This window comes from Hemicordylus capensis, chromosome 8 (assembly GCF_027244095.1).
Source record: "Hemicordylus capensis ecotype Gifberg chromosome 8, rHemCap1.1.pri, whole genome shotgun sequence".
NCBI lineage: Eukaryota > Metazoa > Chordata > Lepidosauria > Squamata > Cordylidae > Hemicordylus > Hemicordylus capensis.
The window spans coordinates 6430584-6449270 of NC_069664.1; the positions used below are offsets into that span (position 1 = coordinate 6430584).

Consider the following 18687-nt stretch of genomic DNA (forward strand, 5'->3'; position numbering starts at 1 on the left):
ATATAAATGTTAGATGTGGACAATTGTGCATCAGTCTGCCTCTGCTTTATATAACAGTGGCTTGTAACTGCAAAAGGTCTCATTGGAACACCCGGTGCAAGCATTGGGATATATATTTAATTTAGATTAATGTCTGGGTAGGTGACAACTACCAAATTAGCACCGTTCTCAAAGGTTGCAGTTCTGTGATCATGTCATGTTTTTTAAAGCAGCAAATCGTTGTTTTGGGAAAACTGTTTGCCACTATGATCCAGAGATTAAAGTCACAGAAAACCTGGTACCATTTAGGAACATAAGGACATAGGAGGATGCCAGTCAGCCTGCTGGTCCATCTTGCTCAGTATTGTCTACACAGACTGGCAGCAGCTTCTCCAAGGTTGCAGGCAGGAGTCTCTCCTAGCCCTATATTGGATATGCTGCCAGGTTGGGAAACTGGAACCTTCTGCCATGCAGATGCTCTTCCCAGAGTGGCCCAATCTCCTTAGGAGAATATCATACAGTGCTCACACATATGTTTATTTATGTATTACATTTCTATACCACCCTATCCATCCAAAGGCTCTGTATGTAGTCTCCCATTCAAATGTAAACCAGGGTGGTCCCTGCTTAGCAAGGGGAACAATTCATGCTTGCTACCACAGAACCAGCTCTCCTCCCATTTAGGCTGCATACAGACATACACAGCTGATATGGGAAGCCTACAGTGAACCCACACTCATTCCTTTTGGATAGCTGCACACACTGCCAAACTGAACTGACCTTGCAAACCACTGGTTCTTCCTGTTTCCAGGGCGCTTTCTGCATTACATGCTGCAACAGTTTTGCAACGTGTCCTCTAAGAGCGCTTCCGTACTGCCCGCGATCCAACATCACTTGCAGTGAGGTGCCATCCATATTTCTGATGCCCTATTTCGGGTTTTATTGTTGTGCTGCTGCACTACAACGTTGCATCCAGTATTTTTCCATTGTAGCAGAGTTACAATGATGTTGCCCCGGTCTAAGTGGTGTGGTATGGACGGTTCATTGTGGGGGAGATCTGTCCATCTCGCCACTTCCCACTTCAGTTCTATGTCTCTTTTTATTTTATCTCCCCCCCCTTTCTTTTTCTTTTTTTACACAGTGTGAAGGGAGAGTGGCGAACAGGCGGAGCCTTAAGAGCAGAGAGGTTTTAAGAGCCGGGCTTTCACCACTTTTCGGGGGCAAAGCAAGGGGGACAGCTGCCTTGACTCGCCCGCCGCGACCCTCTTGTTCAGAATCCACCCAATCCCCAACTCCCCTGATGTTTATCTAGGGGCCTTCTCCGCCATTTTTATTTGTTGGTTTGTTTTTGCTGGATCGCTTGTGCAAGGGTGCAATGCTGCAATTAAATTTTTGTTTTTAAGCGGTGCTTTCCCCTCCTGATGGCTTTGCACAAGGGAGACGATAATTTTTATTTAAAAGATGTTGCGTCATCCCCCTGCCCCCTCCATGACCCAGTTGGCCCAAAATGGGGCAGGAGGAGGGGGGCAGATAACGTGGTTCAAAGAGAATATGGACACACACACCCTAGCTGGAAACCACATCACAGTGGACAGTAATATGAACAGCCACCAGCCTACAACAGAGGGTAACATGCAGGAGAACCATGTATGATGCCCTGAATTCTTTGGATGAAGGGCGGAATAAAAAGTGTATCAATAATACTGTAGTGCAGAAGCTCTGCAGGGCACTTTCCAAATTATACATTACAACAGGGGTAAAATGCTTTGACTTGAATTGAAAACGATCTCCTGAATCTCAGACTCCTCCAACGGTGGAGAAAATGATCCCCTGAATCTCAGACTCCTCCAACAGTGGAGAAAATGATCCCCTGAATCTCAGACTCCTCCAATGGTGGAGGGGGGGGGGTTGGATTTTCCCCAAGGTGAGCAGCACTGCTGTCAGGTGCCGACACTGTCTTGTAGTGTCACAAGACAGGAAGTATGGAAGCACACTTAGCAGGTTCGTCGTGACACTGTGGTAGCCTTTAATCTGGAAAGCACCCATGACTTGTGGGCTACAGTCTTGGGGTTAAGAAGTGCTCTTCTTTCTTTGTGGCACATCCTGTCAGACCCAGCTCCTGGGCACTTAAGGTGCAGCTGAAAACAGAGCCACTCTATAACTAACAAGAACACATCTCATTTTTGCAAAGGCAGACCTGAGCTGGGAGCTTTTGTAGGAACCAGGAAGCATCACTTGAGCTACTTTGACCTATTGTTACCAAGATGCCTCCTTTGCTTGGGTGGTTTGCCTCTCTACAGTTACCCCTTTTGGTCAAGCTGGGTGGTGGCCCACTTTCAGAATCTCTGCCTGACATCCCTCAGGTTAGCGGTTCAAGACCTGCTGTATGTCGAACACATTCAATAGCCACAAGGCTGTTATTCAGAAGCACTTGCGGACTTGTATATTTACCCTAGATTAAGAGTAAAGGCTTGATCAGTCTAGAAGGACCCATGGGTCCATGCAATGCTGCAATGAGCATCAGACTTTCCTTCCTAGTATTTCAAACACTCTGAGTTGACTGGCCAGCCACTGATCCTTATGAGAGTTTTGGCTGTCCTAGAGCTGACCCCTACCTTGTTTACAGTGTGTATCTCTGGATTTTAGATACTTAATGTTCTTTAAGTCTCTGCTCCCTCACAAATCAAACAGTGTGCATTCATTCATTCATTCATTCATGGAGCATACCTTGTTGTTTCAATGGTGCATCTTCCAATGCCAACCTTGTACATTTCAAGAGTGATCTTTGGAACTGAAGGACCCAAGAATTCAGAGCAGCTGGTGACTTTTTGGTATTGGAGGGGCTGCCATTTTAAGCCCTCCACCCTCTCCAAATGTCCTGACTTCACAATTTCATTTTAGCTGGCAAGGAAGACCACTTTGGCAAATAATTTTGTAGCACAAACACAGCTGTCATATATTTTAAAGATAATAGGACTGAATTCCCAGTTCCTGAAAAGTGGGAATTTAAAAAGATTGATGTCTGCCCAGGAGTATCTACGCCTAATTGCTTTATAGGCCTGCAAATCTCAAGAAGAACATCCACTTTAACACAAGCCATAGGGAATGTTTTAAATAAACTCAAAACAGGTTCATCTTCCAAGGACATGGTGTACATACTTTCCCATAAGGTTGGGGCGGGGGGGGAAACACACTTGTAAAAATACAACTCTTTGGATCACTCTTGGTAGTGGAATAAATACACTGTTTGATGATTTGCAGGGTAACAGGGTGTCCCAGGAACTCCACCGAGCTGGTGGTAGCAAATTTCACTTCCACCGTGCTTTAATTCATAAAAAGTTAAATTCAGAACCTGACTATTACAGTATTTTGGCCTCTGGTCACATTTGCGTATGAATGTTGAAAGTTTTCTAGTATGGCATGTTTACTTCCTGGATTTTGAGGAGGGTCACAAATTGGATTCAGTCCAAATCTGGACTATGAAGCCCTTTTTCTCCCCCAGTGTAGGAAGTGTTGGGGGTTGTAATTTTTAACCCCAGTTAATTAGCAGAGCACTAAAGAAGCCACCAACTCCAGTTACAGAGTAGTGTGCAGAGTTTAGTTGTTGCAACTACTTAGAGTAGACACATGGAGATTCTTGTAGAACTAAATACTAAGTATTTATTGGTGAAGTACACTTACAGAGACAGGTAGAACACAGGGGTGAACAACTCAAATGCCCCAGTGGGCCGGAATGAACCATAACTTGGGGTGCGGGGCGCGAGGTCAATTTTCAGCACATCAGTTGTGGAGCAGAGGGTTGGAGGAGCAGAGAGTTGGAGGAGCAGAGAGTTGGAGTCAGGCAGAAAGGTGAGGGGAAGAAGGGATGAAGTATGGTGTCAGTGGGACCAGCAAGGAAGGTGGGGGGCACCTGGTCTCAAGCAGCCACTTGTGTTGATGTCATGGCCCAGACCTCTGAGTCAGAAGAGTCAGAGGAGGAGCGGGAGGACTTGGTTGGGAGAGCAGGCTCAGAAGCATAGCAGGAGGACCTGGCTGTGAGAACAAACTCTGAAGCTGAGGTGGAACGGCAGCAGACGGGAATCTGGACAGCTGGCAGAGAGGAGGGCTGAGGAGACTGATCAGGAGGAAGCTGGAATTTCACCTGTGTTAAGAAGATGTCGCAAGAGAAAGGCTCAGTGGGAGACACGCAGGTGCAAGATCTCACAGGAGAGGAAATAGAAGTGCTGAGTCAGGAAAGCCTGATTGGCTGCCGGTTATCTCAAGCCCTATATCAAGCGGATGCTGTTCCTGAGATAGTACTGTCAGCAACACTGCCTTCCACAGACAGTGTTCCTCATACTTTAATTGTTCAACCTTTCTTGTTTCAGCCTGTCCTTGTTCTGTTCCTTCCTTGCTCCTTTGTTTCAGTTATTTCTCAGTTATCGTAGAGGGGGGTACATGGTGAAGTGGTTAGAGTGCTGGACTAGGACCGGGGAGACCTGAGTTCAAATCCCCATTCAGCCATGAAACTAGTTGGGTGACTCTGGGCCAGTCACTTCTCTCTCAGCCTAACCTACTTCACAGGGTTGCTGTGAAAGAGAAACTCAAGTATGTAGTGCACCGCTCTGGGCTCCTTAGAGGAAGAGTGGGATATAAATGTAATAATAATAATAATAATAAGGGACTTTATTTTGCTTATACTACTTTATCTTTGAGAGTCATTTTTTGCTTTCGTTTGTGCAGCTAAGCTGCTACTCTTATCTATAGAATTTCCATCTTGACTCACAGAAGTGAAGCTGGAGGGATCGTAAATCCTGTCGGGTCAGCCGTGCCAACAGATTTACGACAGTTGAGCCACTGCTGCTTGTCAATGGGACAGGCCAAGAACTCTTCATGGTTCTTGCTGTCGTTGCAGAACATTCTTTCTTGTGGGCCAACGTAGAAGTCCTCGTGGGCCAGATCTGGCCCCCGGGCCTTATATTGTGCAGGCTTGAGTTAGGGAGACCCTTACTCACTATCTCTGCTCCCAATGCCCCTAGTGGTCATTAGGATAGTTGGTGCAAAAGGTCGATGCACTGGGACTCCATCTCCAACAGGAAGGTGTCCTTGAGAATGGGTCCTAAGCAGTCAGGGTTTTTCACCATGGGCTTTTCTCTTTCAGCAATCCATGGTGAGGCTAAAGGGTGGAGCCAAGCCAGGAGAAGGCCGCATCGAAGTGCTGAAGAATGGGGAATGGGGAACTGTTTGCGACAGCGGGTGGAACCTGATTGCAGCCAGTGTGGCCTGCCGAGAGATGGGCTTTGGGACTGCTAAGGAGGCTATTCCAGGAGCTAGACTTGGGAAAGGTAAGATTGCTTAAAATTTAAGAGCCTTTAGAGACCCACAGGGAACTATAGGAAGATGAATTCAGTTGTCACCTTCATCTTCAATAACAAGATCTTTGGCCAAACCCAAAGACATTCTGAATGCCTCCATGTCATACTTAAATATTCTAGGTCCTGCTAGTTAATATACTAGCAAAGGCCCATCATTATGGGACGAAGAAGCTCTGTGCTTCAGGAACTCCTGTGGGAGTGTAAATTGGGACTCTGTGCATAGAGGCATGCTGCACTTTCCCAAGAGGTCCGTTCTGGTGAAGGCTGGGACATCCAGAACCACTGGAGGTAGGCAGGCGTTGCCTCTGCCATAGAGTTGCTGTGCTTTATTTACACCGCTGTGCTTTATTTACCATTCACTTCAGTGGGGAAATGGAAAAAGGTGCATTAGAGGACCTCTTTGGACCAGGAAGCTCAGGCAGTCACTGGATTTTTGTTAATCCGGACGCTTGCTCCAGGCACTGGCTGGATCCTTGTAGTCACATGCCCCCTCCCAATTCAGGCCATTTCCCCAATTACAGCCTGTTGACACCGTGCTACAAAATTCAGCTGGAGCTTTTGAGGACACAGCCCAGCACGATCTACCTTCATCGGCGTTGCTCTGCCATGGATTCCATTTCTTGATCCTTATGGATTGATTGTAGAGAACTGGGTTAGAGAGACCAGGGAGCTTTCCAGTCTAGCTGCTCAACAGCAGCAAAATGCCTCCGTCCGGGCAAGTTGCATTCGAAATGTAAACAGCAGGGGGAGCAGTCTTGTAAAAACGAACAACCCGAAAAAACAGCAGCTTTTAAACAACATCCTAGCTCTATATCGCAGCGATTAAATTCTCAACAAGGCATTGGAAATGTGAACGGCACCCTGCTGTCTGCGCAGGGACTGTGGTGTCACGATGCAGGAAGTGTGGAAGCACACTTCCGAGATATGTCCCAACCCCGTTGCAGGGTCTAGTCTGGAAAGCATCCAGAACAGAGATAGTGCTCACACAATTGGGTAGTCACTGAGATCCCGAGCGCTTAGAACAGCATTCCCCAAGCAATGCGCTGTGGCGCGCACTTACCAGTGTGTTGCGCTGCTTCCACTGCAAAAGGGGGGAGTTCTCCGCTTTTGTACAGGGGAGGAGTCTCCCCCTTCCCCATGTATAAAGGAGCGAGTCAGCTGCCAAGCTGGGAGTTTAAACGCCTGGCTTTTGCAGCTGACTCGCCCCAGGAGGGCACATCGATAATCATGTCATGCTTCTGCTTTGTTTGACTCTCCCCCAAGGAGCCAATCAAATTGCCACCTAATTTAAGTGTGCCTTAGGAGAATAAGGTTGGGAAACAGTGGCTTAGAAGACCCATTGCTGATGCTTGAATTGCCCCAGTCCACTTTTGTATAGCAGGCTTGGCCAAGAGTGCTCCTCTGCTACAGCCCCTTCATCTGCAGGTGGGAGTTTCCCCCCAGAGAAAGTAAGCACTCCCTCCAGGTGCCCCCCAACTGCAAATAAAAGCTCCCCCCATGAGGCCCCTGCATCATCATTGGGTCCTTTGTGGATGTACACTGCCAGGAAGAGGCAGTGTAGAAAGGGGGTCCATGGAAGGAGCCACTCTGATCTTGCCGTGGAGAGAGAGGTGAGCTTTTTGGAATATTCAGAGCTACCTCTGGGCTTCGGGCTGCAGTCAGCCCTGTCTAACTCAGTCACCTTAGGCAGGGGTCCTCACCTTGTGCCCAGATGCTGTTGGCCTACCATTCCCACCATCCACAGCTGCAATTGCCAAAGGCAAAGAGTTGTGATCCAGCAAAATCTGGGACATAGGAATCAAGGAAGCTGCCTTCTGCGGAGTTGGCCCATTGGTCCAGCTTGCTCAGTATTGTCTGCATTGACTGGCAGGGGCTTCTCCAAGGTTTCAAGCCAGGGTTTCTCCCAGCTCGACCCGGAAATTCTGCCAGGAACCAAACCAGGGTCCTTCTGCCTACAAAGCAGATGCTCTAACACTGAGCTACAGCCTCATCCCCAAATGTATAGGCACACAGGAAGATGCACACAGGAAGATGTCACACACATAGGCACACAGGAAGATGTCAGACCATCGCCCCTTCCAGCTCAGTATTGTCGTCTAAACTGACTGGTGGCCGCTCTTCAAGGTTTCAGGCAGGGGTCTCTCCTGGCCTTATGTGGAGATGTCAGGGAGTAAGTAAACTTGGGAGCTTCTGCCTGCAAGCATGAAGATGCTCTTCTACTTAGCTATGGCCTAAAGAAAACATTTTATAGCACTGACATGTGGTCACCCATCCAAGTGCAAACCAAGTCAGACCCTTCTTAGCAAAGGGGGCAATTCATACTTAAAGCCACCTAATGGCACAGCAGGGAAATAACTTGATTAGCAAGCCAGAGGTTGCCGGTTCGAATCCCCACTGGTACACCTACAGTATATTGGGCAGCAGCAATATAGGAAGATGGTGACGATGACATCTAAAATGCTGGTTTCCAAGCAGTCCCTAGTCTCCAACTCTTTAGAGTATCTCTTAGAACTTTCATACTGTTCCCTGGTTTTTACTCTTGCATATGCAGTAAGCAAGCAAGCAAGCAAGCAAAAAAAAAAGTCAATTACCAAACCAAAAGCCACACCATAAAACCAAATGAAAAGGTGACGCGCCTCCAGACCGATGTGGTTTGGGGAAGGAAAGGAAATGTCTTAGCAGGATGAGAAACACAGCAGCTCTCTGGAATCTTAAAAATGCGAGCTTGCTACTCCGCGGCATACAGAGCACACGGGTGTGTGTTTAATTGCGGTTATAACTAAGGAAGTTCCAGCGTCACACGAAAAGGTTTGACTGCAACGTGACGGATCCGTAAAGCAGCCAGCTGCTTCAGTGCCTTGAGTTTCCTTTACTGAAAATAAGAGAATACTGAGTAAGACCTTCCCAGAGCAACACGCCCAAGCCAATATTTGTCCCAAGAGTCAATAAATCAGAAGATACCACCTGCAGTTAATACTGGCTTGGTTTTTACATGGAATGAGGCATTGAGTAGGGGCAGTTTTTCCAGCAACAAGATAAATATAAGCTGGAAAGGCACAACTTATATAAATCACATTTACTTATTTAAACTCTTTCTATACTGTTTTTCTGTAACATGTACCCATTTGCACCCCAGAGAAGCTATGTCTGCTTTATACTCACAACCCCCCTGTGAGGCAGGATCGGCTGAGGAAGAGTGACTAGTGGAAATGTAATTCCAGTAAGCTTCATGGTCTGTGTCTCCTCAGTATTGTTTTAATCACAGTCTTCCTCCAAAGAATTCAGGGTATTAGGGTACAAGATTCCTCCCCCCGCCCATTTTTCCTCACAACAACCTTGTGAGGTATAGTAGGTTGAGAGATAATGACTTGTCCATGTTCACCAAGTGAGCTTTGAATGTGGGTTCAGACTTGTCTGGAAATCTAACCAATCTCTCTTCAGTACAACACAGAGTCATTTCGGGCCATAAATCACTTTGAGATGGGTTCACACAGTCATACTAATGTTGGTAACCAACATCAAACCTAGATTCAAACGATGGTTGTGAACAAGGCCATTATGCGTGAATATGTATTATTGCAGTTTGCATTGTGAAGAACACTGTTTTGCCAGATGAGTATTTGTATCAGGAGTGTTGAGTTGAGTAAGACCTGCTACCAAAATCTCTCTAAGTTGCCAGAGACTGAACCGGGGATGTGACCATGTGCCCTTCTACTAAGTGGCTAGTTTTCCTCACTGGGCCAACCAAGGCTTCTTCCAGGCCATACTGACATGTGAGATCTGCAAAGTTCCTGCGCAAGCTTCAAACGCCATCTTACTCACAGTCCACATTCTTGCGTAGGCTTCCATGCTTCTTCCCAGTGCAATTGTACATTCAGGCCACATGCCGAGTGTTTTCTCACAATACCACCTGCTGGCCAGTTTTTACAATCTGAGGGAAACCTCCCACTACTTTTGTGGCAACTGGGAAAGGCAGTGGGTACTTAGGAACATAGGAAGCTGCCATATACTGAATCAGACCATTGGTCTATCTAGCTCAGTATTGTCTTCACAGACTGGCAGCAGCTTCTCCAAGATTGCAGGCAGGAATCTCTCTCAGCCCTATCTTGGAGATGCTGCCAGGGAGGTAGCTTGGAACTTTCTGCTCTTCCCAGAGCAGCTCCATCCCCTGAGGGGAAGATCTTACAGTCAAGTCTCCCATTCATATTCAACTAGGGCGGACCCTGCTTAGCTAAGGGGACAAGCCATGCTTGCTACCACAAGACCAACTCTCCTCTCCACTTACACATACTTCTCAGACAGCAAGAGCTGGCTGGCATGTGGCGCAGCAAAAATTGTGCAAGGTGCTTGCTCAGTGTGTGGCCAAAGAGTAAGATTGTGCTAGGAAGGAGCGCAGAAGTCCACGTGAGCCTGTGGATGGTGAGTAAGACAATGTTACAAGCTTGCATAAGGGTTTTGCAGATCCTGCATTTTATTGTCGTCTGGAAGAGCCCTGAGTGCTTCTGCATAGCACACGACATACAGGTTGAGTATCCCTTATCCAGACATCCGAAATCCAGAATGCTCCAAACACCGCACAGTAACAAAAACAAAAAAACAAAATGCCTCAGCTCACTTGCAGATTCCCAATTTTGCTGCTTTTAAACATGCAGTCAAAACTTACTTATTTCAGAAGGCTGTTAGTGACAGGGGTTTTGTCTGTAATTCTCTCTAGTTGTGGCTCTGTTTTTATTGTGAAGCTTTTAAGTGTTTTTGATGTTCTCACTTTGGCGCTAGAGGGAAAAGGGAAAAAACCCCTCCTCCACTCCCTGATCAGTTTGGCACCTGCTCTGTTGGCATCTGTTTGGGCGCTCTGGATCCCATGCTCAAGATATCTCATTATGCAAATATTCCAAAATCTGGAAAAATCCGAAATCCGGAACACTTCTCATCCCAAGCAGTCTGGATAAGGGATACCCAACCCGTACATACTACATACATACGTATACCAATCCCCCTCTTCCTCCATGGAGCCCAGAGTAGTGTACATGATTATGTATCCTCACAACAATCCTGTGAGGGAGGCTAGGCTGAGATATAAATGACTGGCCTAGAATCACCCAGTGAATTTCATGGCTGAACGGGGATTTGAACTTTGATCTCCCTGGTCCTAGTCCACCATTCTAACCACTGCACCAGGCTGGCTCACAAGCAGAGGTTGAAGGTGGTAGCCATCTCTTTGACAGCTACATATTGCCAAAGGACCTGTCTGTCCTCCACACAATTATTTTCTAACAGGCTTCATTAACTATAAGTATGTCTGCACCAGCCTCTCTCAATTGCAATTCTTTACGTTTCCTTCTGTCAATTAGCCACTGTTTGCCCTGCTATTGTTCTTTCTTCCCTGGGCTCTTTTTTGGTCTGACTAACTTTTAAAATGCCAAAATGTGAACATCAAAGCAAGGTATTTGCAATCAGGAACCTGAACTTCCAAACCATGATGTAGATTAAGCAACTGTAGCACCAACTGGCAGACAAATGCAACAAAATGGAATGACAGAAACACCTACAATACATTACAATCCTTATTCAAGCTCATAGGCATCCTTTTGTGAAATCCTTTTGTTTCCATAGAATCCTTGTTAAGGTCAAGACAATCCTGCACTCCTCAAATAACCCTCCTGGATTTGAGGTTATTTGTTTCTCAGTTTCTTTATATTTTGTCGGGTTGTCCTGGCAAACGTTTCTTTTTTCCTAGTGAAATGTCAGAGCTTGATCAACTGCAGGTTCCTTTTTGGCAAAAATTGCCCGAAAAGCACAGGGTAATATATTGTGCTTCCAGTTCTCCAGCTGAACCTTGTAAATGATGGAGAGATGGAAAGTTGGCCTTTGTTTGGTTTCTCGCATCTTTTTTTAAAAAACCTGCTGGAAATAATGTCTCAAACAATAATAATAATACTTAAAAGGTTTGAAGAAGACTTTAGCAGATATTCCAGATATTCTAACTTTGATATGAAGCATCATGGAAAACTGAACTTCCTTACCTTGCTTTTTGTGGAAAGCTAAGCGTATTTCTTTCTTTTAAAGGGATAGGCCCCATTCATCTCAATGAAGTCGAATGCTTAGGTTCTGAAAAGTCCCTCACAGACTGCAAATTCAGCACACAATCAAGGAACTGCAACCATGAAGCAGATGCTTGTGTAAAGTGCAACATACCAGCTATGGGTTTCCAGAATCAGGTGAGGAGCAGAGGACAGCATGGTTTTCTTGTTCTTTTTTCAAACTTTATGTTATTTCCAGCATGTATTTACTTTCCAATAGTAACAGAAAGGAGAGCTGGTCTTGTGGTAGCAAGCATGACTTGTCCCCTTATTTATTTATTTATTTATTTATTTATTTATTTATTTATTTATTTATTTATTATATAAACCGACCCATCCAGAGGCTCCTCCACCCTAGCTAAGCAGGGTCTACCCTGGTTGCATATGAATGGGAGACTAGGTGTAAACACTGGAAGATATTCCCCTTAAGGAATGGAGCTGCTCTGGGAATCGCAGAAGGTTTCAAGTTCCCTCCCCGGCTTCTCCAAGATAGGGTCCAAGAGAAATTCCTGCCTGCAACCTTGGAGAAGCCACTGCCAGTCTGTGAAGACAATACTGAGCTAGACATACCAATGGTCTGACTCAGTATATGGCAGCTTCCTATGTTCCTATGAGTCAGACCATTGGTCCATCTAGTTCAGTATTGTCTACACAGACTGGCAGCGGCTTCTCCAAGATTGCAGGCAGGAGTCTCTCTCAGCCCTATCTTGGAGAAGCCAGGGAGGGAACTTGAAACCTTCTGCTATTCCCAGAGCAGCTTCATCCCCTAAGAGGGATATCTTACAGTGCTCACACTTCTAGTATATGCAACTAGGTGGACCCTGCTTAGCAAACGGGGCAATTCATACTTGCTACCACAAAACCAGCTCTCCTCCAGGGCTATGGGGGGTGGTCCCAGTCTAGGGTCAAGCAAAAGACAAAATGCTCTGGGGCTAGCAGTGCAAATGAACAGACATTCATCTTTGTACGAGGCCATCAGGCACACTCATAGAATGTGTTTCTACAGAGCTAACAATACTCTTACAGGAGGGATCAAACCTTGTGGCTGTTTCACACATGGATCTGATTCTCTATACTTTAGTATTCTGTGCTTGATGGCTGGTGGTGGATTGTGTGAAGTGGCCTCCTTTGAAAAGCACGGTGCTCAAGGTCATTTGAAAGTTATGGGACGCCTATAGTGGGCTGGTTCAGACAAACCGTGGCCTGCAGCAACCCCTCCACAGTGCGAATGTGCCCGCCCAGATCTCATTCAAGGAGGTGGTTACACCATCCCAGAGTATCCTTTTATCGTCCCTCCATACTCACTTAAGCAGGGTTTTGTATCATGTGAGCCCCATCTCGACATTATGTTGTATGAGTGTATACATGTCTGTGCATTCACACATGTTTTTGCATGAATGGCTGTACCTGTGTTCATTTTACAAGGAACCCTGGCTACAGCCCCCTCAAATGCAGGACACAGGTAGGGAGTGAACTGCTGTATCTGTGCACACTATAACTTGTGTATCACTGTACCTGTGTACAGTGTACACTCATTGTACAAGTGTTCAGCATAATGTCTGAATAGGGCTGTGTAGAGGGACAATTCAGATGATCACCCCTCACATGAGATTAAAGAACAGGCTGAGAGCATGTCATCTAACTTTCAATGTCCTTTGAGTGGCATTAGGGCGGGCATGTTAGTGATGCAGCCCAGCGTTATTGCATGTAGGCATGGGCGTAGCATCCTTTGGACAAGGGGGGACAATTGTTCCCAGGCCTGGAGGATCAGGGGGCCACAAGGGGCCCACAAGGCTTGGGGTGCATCCTGTCACCACTGCCCTTTCCACACCGGGCACTGCTGGGGCACACAGTGCTTTGCGCCCGCAGGAAGGGAAGAAGGATGCTGTGGCTTGCTTTCTCCTCCTCCCACACCCCATGCTTCCAGCAGACTGCCCCTCACCGCTGCTCTGCCCCCTGGCTCCCATGCAAGCGCCGCTGGAGGAAGAGCTGCCCGGCCCCAATCCACCACCACCGTGGCGTGCCTGGCCTGGCTCTGTGCCGTTGAGCCGGCACTGCTGCTGGCCATGGTGGCGGCCACCCTCCCAAAAGGCTCTTTGAACAGTGAGTTCAAGAAGTGGGGAGGGGAAGGCTTGGGGGGTAGGTTGACCCACCCCTTTGCAGTGCATGATGGGGGCCCTCTGGCTAAACTTTGTCCCCCAGCCACCAGGAACTTCACTATGGCCATACACGTAGGGGTTACTGTGGGCCACTGTTTGTCTGAACTGGCTCATTGTCTTGTCAGTGACAGGCTGTCGGTGGCTTGATGCTGCTGCAGTTGTCTGCACCTTCACTTGCTGCTGAACTGCAGGCTTTTCTGGACAAATAGTAGCCACTTAGAAAGGCCTGCAAGTATTGGCCCCCGGCCCCCGGTGGAGGGATTCAACATCCAGCACAAAGCAAATGTACGGAACATGTTTGCCAGCATGTGCTCTCAGTTGGATCCATTGCTTGGCCACACGCACGTGCAGACGGCTGAGGACCAACAACTTGCACAAGCTCTTCAAACAGCTACCGTGCCCCAGAAGTCATAAGAGTCAGATTTTGGACTACTTCATAATGGGTGCTGTTGTGTTTTAAGAAGAACGAGCCGATCTGATGCAGACCATCTCCGCTGCTAGTTCATTTTCCCCACACACACACCTTCAGCCCCAGTCCGTTCTCCTCCTGCCAGGCCATTTTCCCTCCGCCGGCAGCTTCCCTCTGCTAGCCAGTGTGCCTGGCGCTTTCCCTCCATCCCAGGCTGCTGGCAGCACTTTCTGTCACCAGTCAGGCTGGCCAGTGCTTCGCTTCGGTTCGCTCCCCCTTCAGTTCGCTCCCCTTCCCTTCCCTTCCCTTCGTTTCCCTTCCCGCCTGCCGGCCTGTCCGGTGCTTTCCCTCTCTTCCCACCCGCAGCACTTTCACCAGGCCAGCTCTTTCCTTTGCTCCCCCCCCCCCGCTCTGCCCACCAGCAGCGCTTTCTCTCGCCAGCCAGCCTGGACGGCGCTTCTCTTCCCTGCATGCCGGCTGGCCTGGCGCTTTCTCTCGTCGGCCATCCAGCACTTTCCCTCCGGCCGGCCAGGTGCTGCCGCCATTTTCTCCCCTATTCTGTCACTATCCCCCAGGCAGCTGCTCACAAACTCTCACGAGAGCTGCCACACATGGGATTAGCGATGGGTATGTTTAGAAGAATTAGATAGATAGACAGAGAGATAGATAGAAGCGTATTCCTCAAGATTTTAGCCCGTTTCTAAGCAGCACATGCATTTTGGAGAGGCCTCTAGTCAGTCTTCAGAACCGTTCTTCAGCTTTTCAGACTGAGCTCACCTTCAAATGCTGGCTAAGGGTCACTGGCAAGCAGTCCACCAAACCTGTGAGATTTGTATCCCAGCCATTTGGCCAGGTTCCACTTGTTCTGTTCACTTTAACATCTGTGTTCTTTTAGACCCAGAAAGCAAAACACATTTTGAGCAGCTTTGTAGCCATTCTTCAGCTTCTGGGCCTTGTAAGCACATCTTAGTATTTTATTTTATTTTATTTTATTTTATTTTATTATTTTTACATTTATATCCTGCTCTTTCTCCGAGGAGCTCAGAGGATCACATGATTATTTTTATCCTCACAACAACCCTGTGAGGTAGGTTAGGCTGAGAGATACACAGCTAGCCCAGAGTCACCCAGTGAGTTTCATGGTTGAATGAGGATTCCAACTTGGCTCTTCCCAGTCACCAATACAAGTATTACAACTCCCACCCTCCCTTGAATACGCAACCAGAATTACACTTAACTTCTTGGGGCTACCTTTGTGATATTTGATGACGTTTGACTTCTGCTTTGGGGCCCACAGTCAAAGGGTCTCTACAGCTCCTGTTAATTAAAAGAAAACTCTTGAAAAGATTTCAGAAGCACCCCATCAGCAGAAGGTCCTTGAGTGCTCTGGGAAGTTGCTGGAGCAACATTCCATCAGCATGACCAGCTCCTGCTCCTGCAGTCCTACTTGGCACTAACCAAGGTTCTGGCCCCCGGAGTTGTCCTGGTTTCCTGTCTTGGCAGGCACTCTGGCTCAGCCCAGGACAGGATAACCCGAAGGTTCTCAAACTTGGGTCCCCAGAGTTGGGCAAGATCTCCCAGCATACCCAGTGGCCTTCAGCTGGTCTTATGCTAGCAAGCCTGAATTGTCCCCTTTGCTAAGCAGGGTTTGACCTGGTTTGCATTTGAATGGGAGACTACATGTGAGCATCCCTTAGGGGATGGGACCACTCTGGGAAGAGCACCTGAGTGCTTACATGCAGAAGGTTCCAGATTCCCTCCCTGGCAGCATCTCCAAAACAGGGCTGAGAGAGACTCCTGCCTGCAACCTTGGAGAAGCCGCAGGCAGTCTGTGAAGACAATACTGAGCGAGATGGACCAATGGTCTGACTCAGTATAAGGCAACTTCCTATGTTCCAATGATGGGAGTTGTAGCCTAACAACATCTGGGGACGCAAATTTGAGAACCGCTGGAATAGTCCATCAGAGCCAAAAGCACATTAAAGTCACTTGTAGTTTGCCCCCCGCAAAATTGCTTGAGATTAGTTGGGTAAAAAGGGAATTAGAGAGAGGAGTAAATTTTCCAATCCCTATATTTGCAGAACATTAAGCTGGACTTGCAAGAATGTGAAAAGCACCACCCACTGTTATGTAGAGAATGAGTAGCAGAGTTGAGAAAGTGTCCTTCCTAATGTTTTCTAAGGGTTTGACATAAAAGGAATGTAAATTGGGTCTAAATTCTAAGGGAAGGGCAGAAGGTCCTCTTCCAAGAGGAGAGAAAGTGCAAAGTAAGGGCAGAACCACTCTAGAAATCAGAGACTGGACTTCACCATCTTTATTAGTCACAGAAGAGGCAAGCAAAGAAAGCACAAGATATTTATTTATTTATTTATTTATTCATTCATTCATTCATTCGATTTTTATACCGCCCTTCCAAAATGGCTCAGGGAGGTTTAGAATTGCAACAAAACCATTAAAATCAGTAAACAATTAAAACAGAAATTATAAAACAGCATAAAACAATTAACAATGGAAACATCATAAACCAGCAATTAAACCATCAGAACAGTTTAAAAACCCTTGATGGCTGAAATATAGATTCAAGTTTGTGTGCTAAGCTGGGGATGTCTCATGAGGTCACCATGAGGCACCCCCGCCTTAGGCCCACTCCATGTTCACTCAGGGACCAGGGAATCTTTTCGGCATCCCTACTCCCCAGCTATGACTTAGCAAGTGATCAAGCTCCATACCTCTGACCTTGTTTTTAACTCGCACACAATCAGAAAACAGGAGGGTGCACAACTCCTGAACTTGGGGAGGACACGTCTTGGGGAGAAGTGTGTGAATGCACCAGTTACATTTTGCTTTCTCCTGCTGTTCAACTGAACTAGTGGGCGTGGCACAGCAAATCCCCAACAGGTTTAACTTTCTCTCTCTCTCTCTCTCTCTCTCTCTCCTTTTACTTAATAATCTGCAGATACGTTTGAGTGGCGGCCGCACACCCTACGAAGGCCGGGTGGAAATCCTCCGGGAGTACAATGGCACCCTCAAGTGGGGGACAGTCTGTAGCGAGAAGTGGACCCTAATAGAAGCCATGGTGGCTTGCCGCCATCTGGGTCTTGGCTATGCTGAAAATGCGTTCCAGGTATGTCATTGCCTCTCACTTGTTTCTCCGCTGTCCAGTGGAAGCAAGATATATTCTTTGGAGAATGTAGAAGCCCTAAGTATAGCTTATTCACACAATCATTTGGGGATGGGTTGGAAGACTGGAGAGCAACTATCCTAGTAGCAGCACATGACCAGGACCTCTGTTTGGGCCAGTAAATCCAGGAAACGCAGGAGTAAGCCGGGCATGACATACATTGTTGTTTTTTTAATGAAAGGCGGTATATACATTCAACAATAAATAAAAAAATTGTTGAAATTGGCATGGAAAGCTATCTGAGGCCTTGCTTGCCCCCCCACTATTATTTATTTATTTATTTATTTAATATGCCGCCCTTCCAAAATGGCTCAGGGCAGTTTACAGCACAATTAAAACAATTAAAACAAGTTAACAGTTAAAATCAAGCTATTAAAACACAATAAAACCAATTAAACAGCTAAAAAAAAAAAAACCCTGGAAAATCAGGGCAGCAATTTAAAACAGTTCGTCAATCATTTAAAAGCCCTGGAAGGCCAGGCCAAACAGATGGGTTTTAAGGGTTCTCCTGAAGGACAGTAATGATCTCAAATTACGAATTTCTGCCGGGAATGCATTCCACAGCCCAGGAGCTGCTACAGAGAAGGCCCACCTCTGCCTTGCCACCAGACAAACTGGTGTCAACTGGAGATGGACCTCCTCAGATGACCTTAACGTGCGGTGGGGATCATGTAGAAGAAGGCACTCTCTAAGATAACTCGGACCTAAGCTGTTCAGAGCTTTAAAGGTAATAACCAGCACTTTGTACTTTGCCTGGAAACGTATCGGCAGCCAGTGTAACTGTTTCAAAACAGGCATAATATGGTCTCTCCGGGTTACCCCAGAGACCAATCTGGCTGTTGCATTCTAAACTAACTGAAGTTTCCAGACTACGTACAAAGGCAGCCCCACGTAGAGCGCATTGCAGTAGTCAAACCAGGAGGTTACCAGCTGATGCACCACTATTTTGAGGTCATCCTCTTTACTATGCTTTGTGCTGCCAGCAGACTGAAAAGCTTCAGCAGCAGCAGCCAGCTTCAGGATCATAGAGTGTGCTTTGCAGAGTGGCTTGTCCATGGACGACAGCCCCTGTAGCCACAGTTCTCTAATGTATCCATGTGAGGGAGGGCCTACTGGTTCCCAGTGGCTAGATAGAAGAGGGCAGGGGTGTATCAATGGTAAGGCAGGCATGGCACGTGCCCTGGGCGCCACTTGAAGGGGGCGCCATTTTTAAAAATAATTTTTTTAAATGGCCACTGAAAACAAAATGGCCACCGTGCATGCTCAAATTGCCTCTGTGAGGCCCTACGCCATGCCAGGCCTCACAGAGGCCATTTGAGCATGCACGGTGGCCATTTTGTTTTCAGCAGCCATTTAAAAAATAATAATTATTTTTTAAAATGGCCACCATACATGCTCAAATGGTGCCTACAAGCCCTAGAGGCCAGAGAGGGGAGGGGGAACCTTTGCAGACCACCCACGGCCTTTAGGAAGCTCCCCGAAGGGGCTACAGTTAAAAATATTTGTTTAAATTTAATATAATCTA

At 47.0% G+C, this 18687-nt stretch overlaps 1 protein-coding gene across 2 annotated transcripts in view; it reads left to right on the top strand.

Annotated features, from left to right (window-relative positions):
* The window catches only part of LOXL2 (lysyl oxidase like 2), a 106771-nt gene that overhangs the window by 60927 nt on the left and 27157 nt on the right, over positions 1 to 18687 (top strand). For both annotated transcript variants that reach the window (XM_053269372.1, XM_053269373.1), the window contains exons 6-8: positions 5120 to 5303; positions 11400 to 11551; positions 16938 to 17105. In XM_053269372.1, the coding sequence (XP_053125347.1) occupies positions 5120 to 5303; positions 11400 to 11551; positions 16938 to 17105 (504 nt within the window). The remainder of the gene's footprint in view (positions 1 to 5119; positions 5304 to 11399; positions 11552 to 16937; positions 17106 to 18687) is intronic.